General features: G+C 44.5%; 1 protein-coding gene across 3 annotated transcripts; it reads left to right on the forward strand.

Annotated features, from left to right (window-relative positions):
* The first annotated feature begins 720 nt into the window (after window positions 1–720).
* Mrpl42 (mitochondrial ribosomal protein L42) lies at window positions 721–21,022 on the forward strand. 3 transcript variants are annotated; one of them, XM_052165567.1, is made up of 6 exons: window positions 721–787; window positions 2,093–2,223; window positions 5,388–5,451; window positions 9,207–9,291; window positions 12,260–12,423; window positions 20,850–21,022. In XM_052165567.1, exons 2-6 carry the CDS (start codon window positions 2,157–2,159, stop codon window positions 20,893–20,895), a joined length of 426 nt encoding a protein of 141 aa, XP_052021527.1. In that variant the 5' UTR covers window positions 721–787; window positions 2,093–2,156; the 3' UTR covers window positions 20,896–21,022. The 3 variants fall into 3 exon arrangements, with proteins under 3 accessions (XP_052021527.1, XP_052021528.1, XP_052021526.1); XM_052165568.1 differs by having other exon boundaries at window positions 731–787; window positions 2,099–2,223; XM_052165566.1 differs by lacking the exon at window positions 721–787 and adding an exon at window positions 1,147–1,161.
* The last annotated feature ends 95 nt before the right edge of the window (window positions 21,023–21,117 follow it).

Consider the following 21,117-nt stretch of genomic DNA (forward strand, 5'->3'; position numbering starts at 1 on the left):
TACCCAGGGGAGGGTCAACCTCTCTTACTCCAAAGACTTTCCAGGATGAGCCCCTTGGCATGGAATTCAGTTCTAAATCAAACACCCTGGTGGGTCTGAAGTTTGAGGAACAGAACATGGGAGCCCACCACCCATGAGCCAGGTTAAAGACTTGAATCAGGGAGTCCCAGGGGTTGCAAGGTCAATGTGTTGACCAACTCATTATTCCCATATTTTATTTAATATGTTTTTGTGATGCTTGAGATCAAACCCAGGGTCTCAGGCATGAGCTAGCACCAAGCTACATACCCAGCCCTCATTTCCATGGCTTTAGACTTCTATGTAGGCCAACCTTTACTCTCTAAACAAATCTCTCTACCAGCCTGCTTCATTATATCACCACTTGTGTGTCTCAGGTGACTCCCCAAATCAACAACTCCTGAATGGAATTCATTCCCACCAATACCAGAACTTTCCAATCTGCTCTATCAGTCTTTCCTCTCCTGTATGTTGACTAGCCTTCAAGCTCCCGGTATAAGGTATAAAATTGTTTTTGATGTTATTTTAAGTAGTTCCTGCTACTAAAATCGGGACGGTAGCTATTTTGTTGTCTGAGCACCTTCGGTAATCCTGAGCCCAAGGGGCCACAACAAATGCAGCATGGCCACAGCTGCCCGCCCCGCCTTCCTTCTGCAACCGGGGCTACTTTCCCGGCAGAGACTACAACTCCCAGAGTGCCTCGCGGGCCTGTAGAGCGCGCTGAACGGCACCTTTAGGACCCAGATTGAAGCAAGATGGCGAGCGCGCGGTGAGTAGCTGTGGAGGTACCGCTGCCCTCTCCTTTTCCGGGACAGGCCTGGAAGGCTTGTCCGTAGGCATTGAGGGCTTTTCTGTCTGCCGCTGGCCGCAGGCTCCATCCAGCAGAAGGGCAGGCGAGTGGTTGCGCTCTCCCTACAGCACACCGCTGCGTGCAGGCGGCCGTCAGCCTGCACCAAGTTGACCTTCCGACTCCTGAGACTCTTCCTGATTCAAGTCTTCAAACCGGCTCCTGGGTGGTAGTCCCTGTGTTCCTGAAGTGTCAAACTTCAGACCCGCCGGGGTGTTTGATTTAGAACTGAATTCGGTGCCAAGGGGCTCATCCTGGAAAGTCTCTCTTTGGAGCTCTAGTTTGACTCTCCCTGGGTATGCTAACATCGAGTAGAGGAATGTCCCTCTCAAACGTTTTGATTTTAGACTTAAAAGAAGCGGGTTTTCTTCCCATGCATGCCACCAGTTAAACAGTGAACTACTAAAATAATAAAGCATTTGACTTCTCTTCGTCTTCGTTCCTAATCAACTGTCTGAAAGAGAACAGAATATTAAGAAAGTGGCCTGCTAGGCATAAATAGCCAGAATGAACTCAGGGTGTTTGCAATTCGCAGTGTAGGATGTCTGGCATCAGTGTGCACATAAAGAGAGCTCCTGTCCTAATCCCTTTCCTGCCTATAGAGGGTCACTGAGACCAATAGAGAATAGGGGCAGAGTAATTGTATACCGTTTCTTTACAACGTCTCATGAAATTTGTGGTTGCTTCTCGAAGTTTACCACTGAAGAACCGGAAGGTCGTTTAGTTAATGACTTGCCTTAGATCTTCCAGTTTGTAAGTGAGCAACACCAAAATCTTTAAATGTTATGTGACAGAAGATGAGATGGTGACATCGGGTTCCGCTTAAGTTTTTCATGGATAAGTCATGTTGAATATTTGATCAGTAACAGTATTACTGTAAGTGATAGGTTCCGAAGGTTGGGACTTGGGAGTTAGTGTGTAGACTCACTAGCGTTTGAGGAAGAGTTTGCAGTGTGTATTAATGTGTGAATGACTTTCTAAGTAATTGTTTAATGAGCACTCAGTAAGTGAAGAGAAAGTTGCACTTACAAGAAATGATAGTGGACAAAGTTGCTCGGTTTCTCATATTCTGATGTCAGTGATTTTTTCCTGTTGTTAAATTGGGATGACCAAGTTTCAAAGCCTTGATTTCAAGTGATTAGCACTCGCTAATAGTTCCTATCTTGATGTAGTGTTGAACTTTACCTTTGTAGCTGATTTTCTTTCTCTCTTAATCTGTGTGCCTAGCTACAGGTTTTAGAGGCAGTTTCTCTTCGCAATACCATTTTTTTCAAGTCACTTGCTAAGGATCATGGCGGCGGCAGTAAAATGGGCGAGATCAAACAGAACCATCTGGAAGCATTTATTTCCAATCCAAAGTAAGTAAGACTTTTTTTTAATGCTTAAACATGTTTTGTGGTTTTTCAAATATAGAATATTTAGAGTATTTGATTATTCTCTATGCCTTCTACATGCAATCATAAAAAGGGGACAAAAATTAAGTGTGAGTCAAAAGGGGAATTAATAAGTTATGCTCCATCTTAACTATGAATACCATACAGCTGTTATCAACATGGGAAGATCACCAAATAGAGAAAGAAGAAAACCTGATTTATCAGAGAATGATCCTGTTGTGGGCTAAAAGGATGGTGGTGGTGGTGGTGGTGGTGGTGGTGTGTGTGTGTGCATGTGTGCGCATAAATGCTGAGTTAAAGATCTCGGCTGGTCATTGGTTATCATTAAGATACAGGAAGGATTTAGGTGAATTGGTAGAGAGTGGCTTTCCCCTTCATTTATACTCACTACATTTTACACCATAAGAAGACAGTCCACAGCCCCATCTTCCAAGGATAATCACTGTTAATATTTTACAAGGTTTTTTTCCCTTGTGGATGTGGCCATTAAACAAATAAATGTGCTTCCTCTGTAAGGATCATTTTTCCTGAAAGTCTATAATATGTGCTTGATGTATTGGCTCATAAATAAGTAAATGTGAAATTCCTGCTTATCACAGCTAGCTGCTTTCACACTCTGCCTCCCCAAAACAATAAATAGGTTCCTTGGGGTCGTTTGAGGAAAGACAAACCTGTTTTGCTCACTGTCTTAGTCAGGGTTTCTATTCCTGCACAAACATCATCACCAAGAAGCAAGTTGGAGAGGAAAGGGTTTATTCAGCTTATACTTCCACATTGCTGTTCATCACCAAAGGAAGTCAGGACTGGAACTCAAGCAGGTCAGGAAGCAGGAGCTGATGCAAAGGTCATGGAGGGATGTTACTGACTTGCTTCCCCTGGCTTGCTCAGCCTGCTCTCTTATAGAACCCAAGAATACCAGCCCAGGGATGGCATCACCCACAAGGAGCCCTCCCCACTTGATCACTAATTGAGAAAATGCCCCACAGCTGGATCTCATGGAGGCACTTCCCCAACTGAAGCTCCTTTCTCTGTGATAACTCCAGCCTGTGTCAAGTTGACATACAAAACCAGCCAGTACATTCACTGAACTCCTTTTTAAAACAGTGTTGGAATTTACCTGATCCCACTTTAGAGTCTTCTGTCACATGACCTTAGTCATACCTTCTCTGTCATCCTTTTTTGTCCTTAAGTAAGTTATGAGTTCAAATGACATCATAAGCTTTAAAAACCCCCGTAAAACTCCATGTCCAATGTCGGTTGTGTGTAAGAGTTTTAGTGTCCCTCACAGAGAGGGCTTTTCCTTGATGCTCTTTGTACTTTCTCTTTCAATTGTAGGGTTTGTTTTGCCACATCCTTTTTCACATAAAACTTCAAAACTAATAGTCTCCCTTCAGTAATAGAAGCTGAGTAGACAAGGGAGGTTAGTCACAGAACCTCAGGAAGACTGAAGTGGAACAGTTTAAGTTAGCTCACAGCTGACTGAACATTCTGGCCCTCCCAGCCACTCCTATCAGTTAGTCAGACATTTCTACATCTCCCGCGTGTGTAAGAGGGATGGATGTGGTTGTCCAGCAGCCGTGGATGAACTGGACAGAAAAAGCTTTTCTTAGGGAAGAGGCCCAGAGAAGCAGTTTGCACATTGACTCCTGTGGAGACTACTGGCTGTGTGGGGGTCTGACTTCAGCACCCTGGGGCTGGGCTCTCTGAGGGAACCAGGAGGCTAGGTAGCAGGGATCTTTCTCTCACCTTGCCACCAAGCATGATGACCTGAGTTCCATCTCTGGAGCCCACATGATAGAATGAGGGAACCAGTTCCACAGACAGACATGCAGATTTAAAATTCTGTCCCATGATCCCTTGCTCCCCTAATCCTCATTTTTAAAGCTCTGAACAGTATTTTGTTAATCACATCCTATTTTTCTGTGAGATCTACCTGCCCCTACCTCTGAGGGCTGGGATTAAAGGCACGTGCCACCAGTGCCCACCTTAAAATTAATTCATGAGCACAGAATATTGCTAAAGATTGTAGCCATAAACTAAAGTAAGAACTATACACATTTAAGTTTTGATTATCTGTGCATGCCTTTAATCCTAGCGCTCGGGAGGCAGAAGCAGACAGATTTCTTGAATTTGAAGCCAGCCTGCTCTACATAGCAAGTTTCAGGACAGCCAAGGCTACACAGAGAAACCCTGTCTTGAAAAAAAAAAAAAAAGAGTTACTGTAATGAGCTGTGTGTGGTTGTGCACCTTTAATCCCAGTACTCCGGAGGCAGGAGGATCTTTGTGTGTTTGAGGCCAGCCTAACTAGGACAACATAGTGAGATTATCACAAAATACTAATAATAGCAGATAAAATTGCTCTAATGCTTTTTACTTCAAATCTCTCTCTCTCTCTCTCTCTCTCTCTCTCTCTCTCTCTCTCTCTCTCTCTCTTTTGGTTTTTCAAGACAGGGTTTCTCTGTGTATCCCAGGCCTTGAACTCAGAAATCCGCCTTCCTGTGCCTCCCAAGTGCTGGGGCAAAAGGCAGAGTTATTCTTCTAGGAGTTATTTTATAGAGTTATTCTTCTAGGCAACATTGAATACAGTGCTGTCCACTGGATGGTGTGGAGCACACCTTTAATCCCAGCACTGGGGAGGCAGAGGCAGGTGGGTCTCTGAGAGTAAGGCCAGCCTGGTCTGCAGAGCTGGTTCTAGGACAGCCAAGGCTACACTGAGAAACCCTGTCTTGCAAAACCAAAGGAAACAAACAAACAAAACAAACCTGAACCAAACAACCAAAACCCCAAAAGGCCACACCCCCTTTGGTTGACATTTTTGTGTGTTATCCTTGTAACTCCTTCCCTCACTCCATTGCCTTCTCCCCTTTGCTCCCCTCAACAACCCCCCTCTTGCTTTTGTGTCACATATTTGTACGTGTATCTAAGTCTAGATTTCCTTCTGCATGAGAGAAGATGTGGGATATCCCGCCCTTCGCCCGCCTCCTGTTTCCCTCCCCCTTCCCCCGTAGACCCCTTTCCCTCCTCCCCATCTCTGTAAACCAACAGAAAACAGAAGAGCCGTACTGGTTGACGTGCAGAGTTACCTTTGTGCTCAGGGGAACTAACTATTTTACTCTGGGTCTTTGCAGATGGAGCTTTATCTAGCGCTTGTCACAAATCCACATATTCTTCTCTTCCGGATGACTACAACTGGTACGCATGAGAATCGACATCGCAGTCTTTGCTGGGTCCGCAGTGATTTTATGCTTCCTGTCCTGTTTATTCTGTCTTTAATTTTGTTTTTACAATCGTCTTCTTTCTGCGGTATCCGAATTGTGCACATTTCAGATAAAAACAATTACTGTTGTGTTGCAGTGGATGCTAACGTCTGTTATAATAGACTTGCTGTTTTTCTTTCTGAGGCAGGCTTTAATTTTTTTGCAAAAATTAATTTGCTTTTATAGTTCTATATTAGGGCTTATATCTGTCTGTCTGTCTTTAGTCTGACACTGAATAATTCCAGGTCGCACTGTTGAATTCACACTATTTGTTTGGTATTTGCTCAGCTGAGCCACTATTCTAAGAATGGAGAAGAGTATACAATGCGTTCATTTTTATTTTTATTTTGCAGCAGAGTAGATGTACAGAAAAAATACAATATGTTTTCTTTTTTTTTTTCTTTTCTTTTTTTTTTTTTTGGTTTTTCAAGATAGGGTTTCTCTGTGTAGCCCTGGCTGTCCTGGAACTCACTCTGTAGACCAGGCTGGCCTCGAACTCAGAAATCCACCTGCCTCTGCCTCCGAGGGCTGGGATTAAAGGCGTGCGCCACCACCGCCTGGCTACAATATGTTTTCTTAAATCATGTATGTTTTATTGCATATTTTAGTAAGTAAAAAAATAAACAGACAAGAAAAAAAACAAACCAAAAAGCCAAAAAGCAAAAACCAGCGCAGGTAGACTCAAACTCTCTACATGGTTGAGTCTGGCCTTGGATTCCCGCTTCTCCTCCCAGAGCTTATTTATACATATGGTACCATGCTCGTCATTTTTATATTTTCTTTTTAATGTATTATGTGTGTGAGTTGTTTTGCCTGCATGTATGTATGTGTACCATGTGTGTTCCTGAGGTCTGGGGAGGTCAGGAGACAGTGTCAGGTCTCCTGGAACTAGCACTACTGACTTTCTTGTTAGCCACTGTGTGGGTACTGGGTCCTTTGCAAGAGCAACAAGCTATCTCTCCAGGTCATACTTTGTTTTGTTTTTTTTGTTGTTGTTTTTTTGTTTTGTTTTGTTTTGTTTTGTTTTGTTTTGTTTTGTTTTGTTTTTCCGAGACAGGGTTTCTCTGTGTAGTCCTGGCTGTCCTGGAACTCACTCTGTAGACCAGGCTGGCCTCCAACTCAGAAATCCACCTGCCTCTGCCTCCCAGAGTGCTGGGATTACAGGCGTGCGCCACCACCGCCCGGCCATACTTTGTTTTTTGACACTAGTTCTAATTGTACGTTTCATGAGTACTAAGTAGGTAGTGATGAAATTAGATTAGATATATTTTTCATGTATTTATTTATTTATTTATTTATTTATTTATTTATTATATGTAAGTACACTGTAGCTGTCTTTAAATATCCCAGAAGAAGGCGTCAGATCTCATTATGGATGGTTGTGAGCCACCATGTGGTTGCTGGGATTTGAACTCAGGACCTTCGGAAGTCAGTGCTCTTAACCGTTGAGCCATCTCTCCAGCCCCATATTTTTCAACCTGAACACATTGCGTGATGTTATGTAAAACTTCCTAAAGCCAGTTGTGATTATCCCAGCGTGTGGAAAGCTGAAGAGAGAGGATCCTGGGTTCAAAGCCAGCCTGGACAACCCAGCTGAGCTACTCCAGAAGGAGTGGCGGTGGAGAGATGGCGCCGAGGTCTGAAGTGTGTGCTGTTCTCGCTCTTGCCGGCACCCACCTGACGACTCAAAGCTCATTCACAGAGCAGTTCCAAGGACCGTCTTCTCATCTCCGAGGACACTGGGAACGCCGTGAGGCACATACGTGCAGGCAAAACGTTCATACACATAAAATACAGGAAATAAATCTTAATGTTTAAATGCTCATGTGGGCTGGACCTGGTGGTGCGCTTAATTCCCAGCACTGGGGAGGCAGATGCAGGTGAGGCCCTGTGAGGTCCAGGTTAGCTAGAGGCACAAAGTGAGACCTTTGTGACAGAAACAAACTAACAGATAAGTAAATAAAACTTGATAGTAGAAATGTTATTATAGTTATGTTTAGAATTCAGTAGTAAGGCTGGGCGGTGGTGGCACACGCCTGTAATCCCAGCACTCTGGGAGGCAGAGGCAGATGGATTTCTGAGTTTGAGGCCAGCCTGGTCTACAAAGTGAGCTCGAGGCCAGCCAAGGCTACATAGAGAAACCCTGTCTCGAAAAAACCAAAATCAAAAAAAAAAAAAAAAAAAAGAATTCAGTAGTAAAATCAATGTATCAATGTTTAGAATTCAGTGATAAAATCAGAGTGAAACCATGCAATGCAGATGTAATACAATTTGTGGTCTCATTACTGTTTATCTTTTTATGGTGGTTAAGCTGACATATTCTGCTATGGTCTTTTGTTTTGTTTTGTTTTGTTTTGTTTTTCAAGACAGGGTTTCTCTGTGTAGCTCCAACTGTTCTGGAACTCACTCTGTAGACCAGATTAGACCCAGTTAACATTTCTTTTTTTTATATGTAATTTGTTTCTCTTATTTTTAATTTATTTATTATATGTAAGTACACGGTAGCTTCTCACTCCAGCCCTGCTTGCTCCGTAACTGTCTTCAGATACCCCAGAAAAGGGCATCAGATTTCATTATGGACGGTTGTGAGCCATCATGTGGTTGCTGGGTTTTGAATTCGGCACTCTTAACCGCTGAGCCATCTCCCCAGCCCCGCCAGTTAACATTTCAATTAGGCTAAAAAGTTCAGTAACTCTTTTCAGTATTTTTTCTTTGTTTTTCTTCTTTGTCTAGAATAGTCTGTCTTAAGTTTGAAGTAGCAGCTTTCTTGTTTTGTTTTTATTCTTTTTTTTGTTGTTGTTGAGTTTTGTTTGTTTTTTTCTGGGACAGCGTTTAACTCCCTCTGTAGACCAGGCTGGTCTCAAACTCAGAAACCTGTCTGCTTCTGCCTCTCGAGTGCTGGAACTAAAGATGTGTGCCAATGCACCCAGCTTAAAGTAGCATCTTGAAATCTGGGCTTTAGGGCTGGGGTCTCTCTTAGAAAGCTTCCTGAAAATGCTCCAGCCTGTAGACTGCCAACCTCTGCTATAATATGGAACTCCCAAGGTGGACTGGATTGTATGGCAGATGTGTCCATGGCTTTATAAAGTCATCCCAGAAGCTCTCAGTTTGTCCCTTGGTGGCATATGCAGCCATGTGCTTGGGGACTGCACTGGCTCCTGTGGCTAACTGTGTCCTGAACCACATTAGCACACTGCTGCATGGGGGTGGAGCCTGTACCACTGCCAGGGTTTCAGGGCTGTGTTGCTCTTGCTGGTCTCCAGCAGCTAGAGGCTTAGCTCACAGTGTAGCACGTGGGGTGCTTTCTAATTAATTTTCTCATTAAGAGTAATTATTCTAGCTGGGCATACCTGTACTCTTAATGGGAGACAAGAGTCAGGAGGATTAAGAGTTTAAGGTCATCCTTGGCTACATAGTAAGTTCGAAACCAGCCTGAGACACATGAAATAATATCTTAAAACAAAAGTTATTCTGCTAGATAGGATGGTGTGTGTCTGTTAATCCCGTCACTTTGGAGGCAGAGGCAGGAGGATTGCCAAGCTTTGGAGGCCAGTGTGGGCTACATAGTGAGTTCTAGAACTGTCAGGGCTACAGAATGAGACCTTGTCACAAAAAACAGAACCAGACCTAAAAATAACCAAGCTCCTTTGAGTCCAGTTTAACGGTGTTTCTAAAACATTTCCCTTTCAGCACAGTGGAGCTCGCGTTGACCTCTGACGGCAGGACGATAGTGTGCTTCCACCCCTCTGTGGACATCCCCTACGAGCACACCAAAGTACGTGGGGGCCTTGGGCGGAGAGCCTTCATTCGGGTCCAGTCTCTGAGCTTTTCTAGTGAACTGTTTTGATTTTTCCTTCTTACTTTTTATCTTCTTTCCTAAAAAGTTTCTTGGTCAAGGGACTATTTAAGGGAAATTAGGACACCATTTTTCTGACCTAAGAAATCTGATGAAAACTCGACTTTGTGGCAGAGACCCTGCAATCCCAACCACTTGGCTTAAAGCAGAAGGATTTCAGTTTCATCTTAGCATGACCTTGTTTAAGATTTAAATTTTTTAAAGTTTTGTGAACCTAGGAGATTGGTAGAGCACTCATCAAGTATTTGTGAGGCTTTGGGTTGAATCCCCAGTATCAGACTCGGGCATAAAATAAGCCTGTAAAATATATTATATATCTAATACTCTAATACTACTATATATCATGCAAGACTTGAATTTTAGAGCATTGTTTTATAGCTTTTGTGCTGTTGATTCTGATAATCTTTTTAACTTTTAAGCATCTGTACATTAGTGTGTGTGACCATTTCAAAGACCCAAATACTGGTCTGGAAGATGCATATATTTGAATATGTGGCCATTAGGAAGTGGGGCTACTTGAGAGGGGTCAGGGGGCGTGGTTTTGTTGGAGGAAACCACAGGGGTGGGTTTAGAGGTTTCTAAAACCCTAGCCAGTCCCAGTGTCTTTCTCTGCCTGTTGCCTTTGGGTCTGGATGTTGAACTGTCTGTCAGCTCTTTCTCCAGCTGCTGCCTGCACGCTGCTGTCCTTCCCACCATGAAGATAATAGACTAAACTTCTGGAACTGTAAGCCAGCCCCAGTTAAATGCTTTCCTCTGTAAGAGCGGCCGTGCAGTGGGGTCTATTCACAGCAATAGAACAGTGATTTAGACACACGGTATGAGTGTGGGGCCAGAGGATGACTTGTAGACACAGTTCTCTCTCTCTCTCTCTCTCTCTCTCTCTCTCTTTCTCTTTCTCTCTCTCTCTCTCTCATGTGGGTACCAGGAATCAAACGCAGGCTGCCAGGCTTTCTCAGCAAGCACGTTTATCTACCGGTGTCTTGCTGACCCCAGACACCTTCTTTTTAATATTTACAAAATAAATTTTTTTTTTAAAGTGGGGAAGTCTAGTCAGGCTACGGTGGCATACACCTTTAATCCTACAGTTCAGGAGGCAGAGGCAGGTGATCTCTGTGAGCTTGAGGCCAATCTAGTCTCCAGGTGTTAGAGGACAGCCAGGGCTACACAGAGAAACCCTGTCTTGAAAAAACAACAAACAAGCTGTTGGTAAGTTTTTTAAGGCAAAGTCTCACTGTAGCCCAGGCTGGATCTCTTTGTTATCCGGGCTATCCTAGAACTCATTCTGTAACTGAGAATGTCCTTGAATTAATGGCAGTCATCTGCCTGAGCCGTCCGAGTGTTGCGACCATAGCTGAGTGTCAGCATGCCTGCCTTAAAACATTAGACTGTTAGCAAAAATTGTCAAAACCTGAGAGAGAAAGGCTTATTCACGGGTCCTTCAGCCAAGTAGCAGCAGAGGTAGATACAGTGTCTTTGCAAGCACCACACTGAGGAAGTTAGCCCTGCTGTACTCAGTACGTCGGAACAAGGGGGCATTTCTGAAGGCTAGCTGAAGGGGATTATGGGAGCTGTTTTCCACAGCAGTTCCTCCTCACAGGAACCAGTGACAAGGGCGGCTGTAGCTCCAGGCCAACCAGGCACTTGCTGGGCAGTTGGTGTATAATTGCAGTGGACTTTGTGCAGGGTTGTGGTTTCGAGTGAGTCGCTGTTAGTTCTTGCTGTCAGATATGAATGTGAGGACTTCTCAGAGTCCCCAGCCTGATGTGAATACGCTTTTGTTGTGTCTACGTTTAGATTCTGACAGCTTTTACAGCTATAATGCTGTGTTCACCAGAGCCTTTCAGGGATTGTCATTTACAGTGACTAATATTCAGCTTTGTATAAGAGTCGGTCTTTAAGAGTTTTGATGGTCTAAGGAGTACTTCTTTACAATATACTTCTAGCGCTTGAGTCCTGTGGGGGCTCTAAGGGAAATGCCAGTAACTACCATCTGCTGGAATCTGTAGGAATTTGAGGGACCGCAAGCCTGCTACACTACCATCGCTCGATCTGCACCCACCCTATGAGAGGGCTGTTCCTCCCGATTTCACAGAGGGAAGTAAGGACTTAACTGCAGGACCCGAGACCCAGGCAGCTTTATAAAAGAAATCATTTAGTTGGGGGCTTGCTTACAGTTTCACAGGGTTCGTCCATCACGGCGGGAAGCATGGCGGCAGGTAGGCAGGCCTGATACTGGCGCAGTTGCTAAGAGTTTATATCTAATCCACAGGCGGAGAGGGAGACTGGGTCTGGCATGGGCTTTTGAAGCCTTAAAGGCCACCTCTAGTGACACACGTCCTAGTCCTTCCCAAATAGTTCCAATTGGGAACCGACCAGTCAGACATGGGAGCGTGTGGTGGCCATTCTTACTCAACCCCCCCCCCCCCCCCCACAGGTCTGTTATATATTTTTCATTGTTCTTTTCTTAATAATATGTGAGGTAAACTGCCTTTCAAGTTTAACCTTGCATTGCAAGTTAAAAAAAAAAAGATATGGGCCCCAGTATATATGTTGGAGAAATAGAAATAAAAATAACAAGTACCTTATCAATGAGGTAAAATAATTGAGTAAGAACTTTTATTATTGGAAAATGAACCTAAAATGCTTTGCGGGTAGATGAGTCTTTCTGACTTGAATAGCTCAGCCACCTGAAGGTGTTTTGGTGACCTGCCCTACCTGTGGGATGGATGGCTGTGGGATGGATGGCCGCGGGATGGATGGATGGCTGTGGGAGGGAGGGATGGCCGTGGGATGGATGGCTGAGGGTGGCCGCTGTTTGATCACAAAGGCAGGCAGTTCCCGGCTTATGTTTCTACACTTCATCGTTTGTAATTTGCTTATTCCTTAGCCCATCCCTCAACCAGATCTTCTGCACAACAATGAGGAAACTCACGAGCAGATACTGAAGACCAAGTTAGAAGGAAAGAGCAAGCACTTGGAGCAAGGGCCCATGATAGAACAACTGAGCAAGGTCTTCTTCACCACGAAGCACCGCTGGTACCCGCACGGACAGTAAGTTCATCTGTCTGTTCGTCTGTCCGTCAGTCAGCCCCACCCACCGCACGTGCTGTCCATCAGCCCCACCCACCGCACATGCTCACTTCTGCCTTTGCAATAACAACATCTGCAGTGGTGCTGTGTGTGGGAACACTGACACAAGTGTGCGAAGGTGTACTTCTCAGACTGCATAGCCTGGGGTTAAAACAAACTAGCACTTTATTTTTATTAATGCAAGCTTTTCAGATATTCTCCTAGTCTGAGCTGGTCCTTATGGCTTTTTCATTTCCTTCCTGATAATAACTGGCCTTATTCTGAGCACTTTGTCCATTTCTGTACTGCGAAGATTTATTTATTTCCTTACCTTCCGTGTATGAGTGATTTGCATCTGTGTAAGTACACTACATGTGTGGTGTGTGTTTGCCCCCGGAGGCCTGAGCACACCAGATCCCCTGGGACTGGGGCCACCCTGTGGCCACTGGCAGCAGGACCTGTGTTCTCCACAGGAGGAGCAAGTGCTCCTAACCTCCGAGCCTTCTCCCCAGACACACTTTATCCATTTCTAACAGAGTTTTGAATTATTACATTACCCCTTCGCCCCAGTTGTGCGCGATCTGATTGGTCAGTAATATTGTCCTTAATTCCTTTAAAAACCCCTTGCCTTTGTGTTTACAGTGCTCACCTAGTGTCATTCTCCTTCCCTTCCCTCCTTCCCTCCTTCCCTCCTTCCCTCCTTCCCTCCTTCCTTCCTTCCTTTCTTTCTTTTTGCATTTCGAGACAGGGTCTTACTATATAGCCCTGACTGTCCTGGAACTCACTGTGTAGACCAGGCTGGCCTTGAACTCAGAGATTTGTGTGCTTCCATCTCCAGGTGCTGAAGGTGTGCCAGCACTGCCCAGCACACTGTGTTCCTCTTACCCGGGTCTGACTGTGCTTTAGTCTTGCTCTGTGTGTGTGTGTGTGTGTGTGTGTGTGTGTGTGTGAGTGTGAGTGTGAGCTGGTGTGCGTGCAGTGCACATAGAAGCCAGAGATGAATGCTGTGTGGTCTCCTCAGTCACTCTTTACCTTCATTTACGATTTTCTCTACCCCCACCCGCTATTTGCTTACTTTAAAGATTTATTTTCATTTATGTTTTTGGTTTTTTTTTATTGTTTTTTGTTTTTGGTTTTTTTTTTTTTTTTTTGATTTTGGTTTTTTCGAGACTGGGTTTCTCTGCGTAGCCCTGGCTGTCCTGGAACTCACTCTGGTAGACCAGGCTGGCCTCAAACTCAGAAATCTGCCTGACTCTGCCTCCCAGAGTGTTGGGATTACAGGCGTGCACCACCACCACCCGGCTCATTTATGTTTTATTTTCATTTATGTAGACATGCTTTGCCTACTTACAAGTGTGTGTACCACATGTGTGCAGTGCCTCGGGTGGTGAGAAGAGGGGGGCATTGGACCTCCTAGAACGGAAGTTAGAGATGGTCGTGAGCCATCAGGCGGGTGCTGGGAGTTGAACCCAGGTCCTCTAGCAGAACCTCCAGTGCTCTGGAGCACTGAGCCTAAGTTCTAGGATTCCAAGTGTCCACTGCCATCCTGGCTGTGTTTTACAGAGGTGCTGGGATTTGAACTCTGGTCTTCATACTTGCACGGAAGACACATTAATGATTGAGCCAGCTCCCAGGCCCTTCAATTTACTTGTTTGTTTGTTTGCTTTATTTATTTATCCTCTTTTCAGATATAATTTTATTACATTTATTTGTTTGTTTGGGGTGGGGAAGCATGGGCCAGCTGGAGGACAGCTTGGGGAATTGGCGATGACCTTTCATATGGGTTCCAGAGGTGAACCTTAGGTGTCGAGGCTGACTGGCCAGGGCCTTTCCCACTAAGCCATTTCACCACCCATGCCCTATTTAAAGAAAAACTCGTTTACTTTGTTTTTGTTTTGTTTGTTTGTTGGGAATTGAACCCAGGGCCTTGTGAATTAGAGGCAGTCTTTGAACTCTGAGCTATAGTCCCAGTCTTCACCCCAAACTCCTTATTTCTTTTCTTGCCGTGCTAGGGATCAGCCCCAGGGCCCACACATGCAGGGCAGTGTGTTGCTCCGTGGAGTTATATTCTTAGCCCAGAATCTTCTCTTATATCTTTCTTCTTCCAAATCAAACTGTGAAGTGTTCTCTGTTGTCTCTGTTTGTCTGAGCAAGCTCTGTTCTTACAAAAAAAAAAAAAAGAAAGAAAGGTGGTTCAGATATATACATGAGAAATGATGACAGCTCCCCTTGCAGGATTAGCATGTCGGATAAAATATGGAGAAAACCACAAGTCGCTCTGACTGCATGGAATGCTGGTAGATCCTGGAATGTCCCCCATTGTCCCTAATTGACGATAGTGTGTTGGGAGATCATAAAACCATCAGAAGATAGGGTCTGTATGACAAATGTGTCGGTGGGGATGGTCCTCTGGGGACTGAAGGTCCTCTGGGCCCTGCCTGCTCTCTGCTCTCTGCTTCTTGATCGCACCACCATGGGGAAGTGCCAGGCTCCCACTGTCACCTGCAGGAGCTGCCTTCTGTGACGTAGGAAGGGTCTCTGAGGACTTCATGCTGCGGAGTTAGAACGCAGACCTGCATGTCCGACATTTGTCCCATAAAACATTTTTAAGGATCCGCTTGAGGAGACGAAGTGATGTAAGGAAAGACGGGGCAGGGAGACTTGTTAGGAAGCCATTACAACAGTCTAGTCAAAGACTGACTTTAGAGGTGGCCACCGAGAGTGGGAAGGGGAACGGGAGCTGTCCAGGTGCTTTATGAAGGGCGACAGGCTGTGCTTTGAGAAGTGTGTGACAGGGAACCAGGGACGGGGGCAGGGAGTGTTGGGGGCATTTGTGCCTGGGGTGTTTCAGTGGGTAGTGGTGCCATTAGTATGAATGGGGAAGTGAGGAAGATGAGCCCATTGTTAATTATGCCGACTCTGAAGGGTGTGGCTCCTCCTGTACAGCCTGGAGGAAACTCTGGGTCCTGGGCTCTGTTTACTGTTTCAGGGTCTCCTCAGGGAATCCTTTCTCCCCTGTCCTTCAGTGTGACAGGGCTCCTGTGGTTGTGACTTCATACTGCCTTTCTTGGTGAGGTTCTTGTTCTTCTGAGAGGGTGTGAGCTGTGCTGAGCATGTGGACGGCTTGCAGGTCTTGATGCCCTCCCTCCGCCATTTCCTTCACAGAGATGCAACTTGTTAAAGCACCTTTACCAACCGAATCATCTTGCCTGTCCAAGTTTTTGATTTCTCTAAAGACAAGGTCTCACTGTGTAGCTGTTAGCCCTGGCTTGCCTGTAATGCTCTGTGTAGACCAGGTTGGCCTAAACCTCACAGAGATCCACAGGCTTCTGCCTCACAATTAAAGGTGTATGTCCCTATGCCCAGCTAAACTCTTGACATTTTTTATTTATAGTCATTGTATAGATGACATACAACCCATTGTGCTATATACGGTTTAACGTTTCCTCAGTGTCACTGTTCTTAAACTATTTTAAATGAGGGGCTGGAGAGATGGCTCCGAGCTTCAGAGCACTGGCTGCTCTTACAGAGCACTGGGTTGGGTCCCCAACGTCTCCACGTGACAGCTCATGGCTGTCTGTAGCTCCAGTTCTAGGGTCTGAGGTCCTCTTCTGGCACCAGGTACCGTGTGGCGCAGACATAGGTAGGCAAACACTCACAGGCATAAAGTAGATACATTTTCATCACACACACACCCGCTTTGCCACAGGCTGACCTAGAACTCAGATCCACCTGCCCTCTTCTGCCTCTGGAATGCTGGGATTAAAGGTACACCATCCTCCACCGCCTGGCAATACTTCTTTAAGTTAGACATTTTTGGTTTCTTTCCGTCATGTAAAGAAGTCTCCCACTTAGCACTCTATAGGAACTGCAGGCGGGTGGGTGGGTCCTTGCTGTGCGGGCTTTGTTTTGAGACAGGGTATTGTTTCTTTGTAGTCCACACTGGCCTAGAACTCCTTTGTAGTCCAGGCATCTCTTGAGCTGGTCACAGTCCTCCTGCTTCCTTCTTGGGTTACAGACTAAAGGTGACGTATTTGTGTGTTTTCTAAGAAAAAAAAATAGAGTTTCTGGCAAATACATGCCGTGGTTATTATTATTTGGGTACGCTACGGCTCCTTGTTAGCTTTATCTGTTTATTATAGGATTCTGTTCTACCCCACTTAGACCATATAGTTGCCAAATAAAAGACAGAGAGACCTTTAGATTTATAATAAGCTTTGGAGCATAGAGCTGGGCAGGTGTCAGCTCTCTATTCCGTCAGCTTCCCTGAGGGGATCCCCGAGACAGCACCCGCCATGTCCCGCCTGGGCTGTTCCACTCCGTCAGGCCGGCCCTCGCGGCTGTGCGCTCACAGTGCACCCACCCCATGGCCGTCTCTTCTCTCCGCCTGCTTGCCTCTCTTCTTCCTGTCTTTCCTCTCCAACTGGGACTCCCAGCCAGGGAACTAACGTCCCCCTCTACCGCCAGGTCACAGGCTTTAGCCTTTTACTGACCAATGGATTGGGGCAAGGTTTGCACGGCCAAAGCTGGTGTTCTTGTTCTCAGTCCACGGGCTGCCAGGTTTGGGGTACAGTGTGTAGCTTCTGAATACACAGCAGCTCCAGGCCAACCCCGACAAGCAGTCTCTACTGTCTTAAATGTAAAAGTGCCTTAAGTAATGTTTACTGCGTTTGAATAAGCAAGTTGTGGGTAGGATAACCCACGTAAAAACCTTATATTTATTTGATAATGTCATACATGTATGTGTTGATCATATCTTCCCTCAGCTTCTTCCCAACTTCCAGTCTTCCAATTTCTGTTTTGTTTTGAGACACAGTTTCTCTGTATAACCCTGGCTGTCCTGGAACTCACTCTGTAGACCAGGCTGGTCTCGAACTCCGAAATCCACCTGCCTCTGCCTCCCGCGTGCTGGGATTACAGGCGTGCACCTCCACTGCTAGACTTCTTTTCTGTTTTAATCTCCATTTTTGATGTTTATTTCTTAGTTCTCATATTGTTTATGCATACTGTTAGATTTTTCACCTGTCTTTGTAACTATTAAGTTAGAGTTCATGAAAGCAAATTAAGAAGCTGTCCCGTAACTGTGTCTTTAATTACGTTCTTAGATGTGTAGACATGATTCATGGCCTCCTTCATTTTCTGTTTTACTTAAAGTGTTCTCACTTTATTATTAGTGTTTATGTGGTGTACAGGCGTGTGGATGTGTTGGTGCATGCCACACTGATAAGTGGGTGTCAGAGGACAACTGTCAGGAGTCTTGTCTGTCTGTCTGTCATCCATCTTTCTGTCTGTCTATCACCTATCCACCTAGCCATCCATCCATCTGGGGGGCTGTATGCAGAGAGGTGTATGGCCAACTTCAGGTTTAAAGACCATCTCTCAGTGGCCTGTAACTCACCAGCCAGACTAGGCTGGTCAGGAAACCTGGGTCTTCCCTGTCTGTCTCCTCAGGACTGGGAGTACAGTCCTGTGCTGTGTCAGTTAGCTCTGTTTGCATGGCTTCTCGGGATTGAGCTCAGGCCCTCAGGCTAGCAAGGCAAACTCTTCCCTGCCTGAGCTATCTTCCCAGCCTTTTCTTTTTGCACATTATCCAGAAACTTGAATTCCAGCCTCCTTCTCGATGCCCTTGCTGGCTTTTGTGGCATGCTTCTCCCCTGCGTATTCAGATTGCTTTAATCTTTTGTAAACATTGTTCATAACCAAGTCACTGACGTTGTGAAAATCCCCTGACTGTGTTTCACTCGAAGGAGAAAGACTAAAGGCAAGGAGACCATTCAGAGCGTGTTATCTAGGATCTACCTATGTTTAATCTTAATTTACTTTAATCTAATTGCTACTAATTAGCTTTTGACTGCTAATTAATGTAATCTCCTAGTATATCTTTACCCCTCAGGATCGAGAAGCACTTTGAATTATAAGCAGACTTTAATTAGGCGGAATTGATTGTCCCAATACCTCTCCCAATAAAGAGCTCAGCAGAAAACCCAGATGCTAGTTGGTATGCATAAAGAAAGCATCTAGCCTAGAATTATTGTCCTTTCAGATCATCCAGTAAGTATTTGCTTAGTATCTATCTGTATGTATACACACATATAAATAAACACAAAATGTTATTTATTCTTAGCATTTGTGCATGATGTCTGTAGGTTCCAAGGATGGAGTTCAGGTCGCCAGCCTTGTACGGCAGGCACCTTTCCTCACTGGTCTGTCCTGTCTACGTCTCTATTTTTGATTGAAGTATTTGTTTCTGAACATTACTGAACTATTTTTTCCTTCAGTCTCAAGCAATATATAGACTGATTTTTCAGTATTTCACAGTTTTTAAAGTATAGCAATCAAAAGAATTGGACTTACTATGATTTAAAAATGAGCTATAGAGTCTTCTTTTTCAATGTTTTTAGAGGTATTACAGTGTTGCTTTTAAAGGCGTGTAAGGTACAAAATGGAGATCTCCGTATTCCATCCATGCCCAGTCCCTGCAGGTAAACATGGGGCAACCCCGTTCTGTCCCACCCAGGTTTGTGCCGTGCCAGCTCCAGCCAGCTTTCCTGGGAAACAGCTTTGTGACCGCATCAGAACAGGTTTTATACCATGATATATGTATCACCCACCGTCGCCGCCTCCAGCCACTTGCTCAAGTCCTCTGCTGACACGTGTGGTGGCCTTTACTCTGTAGGGCTTTAGGGACGGGACGTATGTCTGCGTGACCGGAAATGCGCCTCGCGATGCCTCCAGCTCTCTAACTCTTTTGTTCTCCTCAAAGTTTTCTTAGCCTTTGTATTTATGTCTAAATTTTGAAATCAGCGCAACTCCAAAAAGGTTTTTCCTTAAAAAGCCCACTGGAATTTTAAACAGGATACCATGTGGTCTCCAGGCCAGTTTCAGGCGCGTTGATGCCTTACGTAATTAGGTATTTCTAGCTCTGAAAATGATACATTTTTCCATTTATTTAGGTCTTTAGGAAAAGTTTGTTTGTTTGTTTGTTTCCCCTTTAGAGACAGGGTTTCTCTGTGCAGCCCTGGTTTTCTTGGGTCTTGCGCTGTAGACCAGGCTAGCCTCAAACTCAAGAGACCCACCTGCTTCTGCCTCCCGAGTGCTGGGATCCGAGGCACGCATGCGCCAGTACCACTTGGTTAGAACATTTTTGTAGTGGTGTTTTTTGGGGGGGGGGGCTTGGTTTGTGGTTGTTGTTTGTTTGTTTGTTTATGTTTTTAATAGTTTTGCTCTTTTGTGATATTATACAAGAATTACACCATTTTCACCTTCCCATCTCCTCCTTCACTTCCTCCCTACAGACCTCACTTGTTCCCATCCTTGTTTTCATTCAAATTCCTGACTTTGTCCTTTAATTGTCATTACAGATATATGATTTATATAAATATACACATATATATATTCTTAAATATTAAAATAAAATCTGCTCAGTCCATATAGTGTTACTTTATATGTGTGTGTTTTCAAGGCTGAGGTGTCAGGTATCCTTGAGGCAGGTCTTGCTGTGTTCCCCAGATTAACCTCAGACCTGCCTTTCCCACCTCACGCCCCTGGGGACGTAGGACCCCGCGTGGGTACGGCTGCTCTCGGCTCTGAACTCAGTTATAGGTCGCGATGTATGCATTCATCTCAAAAAATCCTTTCGTTGTGACTGCAGACAGAATTGGATTTTAAATTTCAATTTCCAGAAGTTAGTTGTGTTTAGAAATACATTTGTCTGCTGCATGTGGTGGTGCATGCTATGTAGACGCAGGCTGGCTTCAAACATGGAGATCCCCCTGCCTCTGCCTCCCAAGTGCTGGGATTAAAGCGGGCACCATTCTTGGCTCTGAGAGGGTTCAGAGCACTGACCTGATTCCACAAGTGGAGAATTCTGTACTTAACTCACTTTCAAGGGTCACAGTACACTAAAAATATTATATAGAATTATCTTCAAACTTCAAACCAAATGTATATAATACATATATGAGATACATTCTGTGTTTAGACATAATAATCACAAAACAGACAGGACATACTCTTATTTTGGGGGTTTGCTATGCCCCCTTTGCTTTCAAATAACTGCTGGGTGTTTCTACACCCACGTTAGCCTTTATAGTGGAAATAATTGCATTATCAATAAAATTTTTATAGGACATATTTATGATATAAAGTTTCTTTAAAGATAAGCATTTGTTTTTAATCTAGGTTGTAAAATTGTTCTCAAGATCTGAAAGGAAATAATTTTTGTAATGGGGATTGTGGCTTATTACTAAGAAATATCTGAGAAGTATGCCCTTGTATATAAAGTTTTACTGACTTTTTCAGATAATTCTAACAAAAATAGAAAATAATCGCAGAAATTTAAGCTATCTACCTGGAGTGACTAATTACTGTTGGAATAACCTTACCTCCAATATTTTCCTCTTCTCAAGGTATCACAGTCGGCGTAAGAAACTGAATCCTCCCAGGGACAGGTGACTGACTGCTCTTGGTTCTCTGAGCGCCAAGGAGATCTTGCTTTGTGTCTCATTTGCCAGCTGAGAAAGTGTACATGGTATATTCATTAAGATGGCATACAGGAAAATAATAAAATACCTTTCATGTATTTAAGCGTGTATTTCATTATATTGATTCTGAATTTGAGGCTCTTATTTAAGAAGCCTAGTTGATCTTATTTTCCTTTTGAAAGATTAAAGTCTT

This window comes from Apodemus sylvaticus, chromosome 20 (assembly GCF_947179515.1).
Source record: "Apodemus sylvaticus chromosome 20, mApoSyl1.1, whole genome shotgun sequence".
NCBI lineage: Eukaryota > Metazoa > Chordata > Mammalia > Rodentia > Muridae > Apodemus > Apodemus sylvaticus.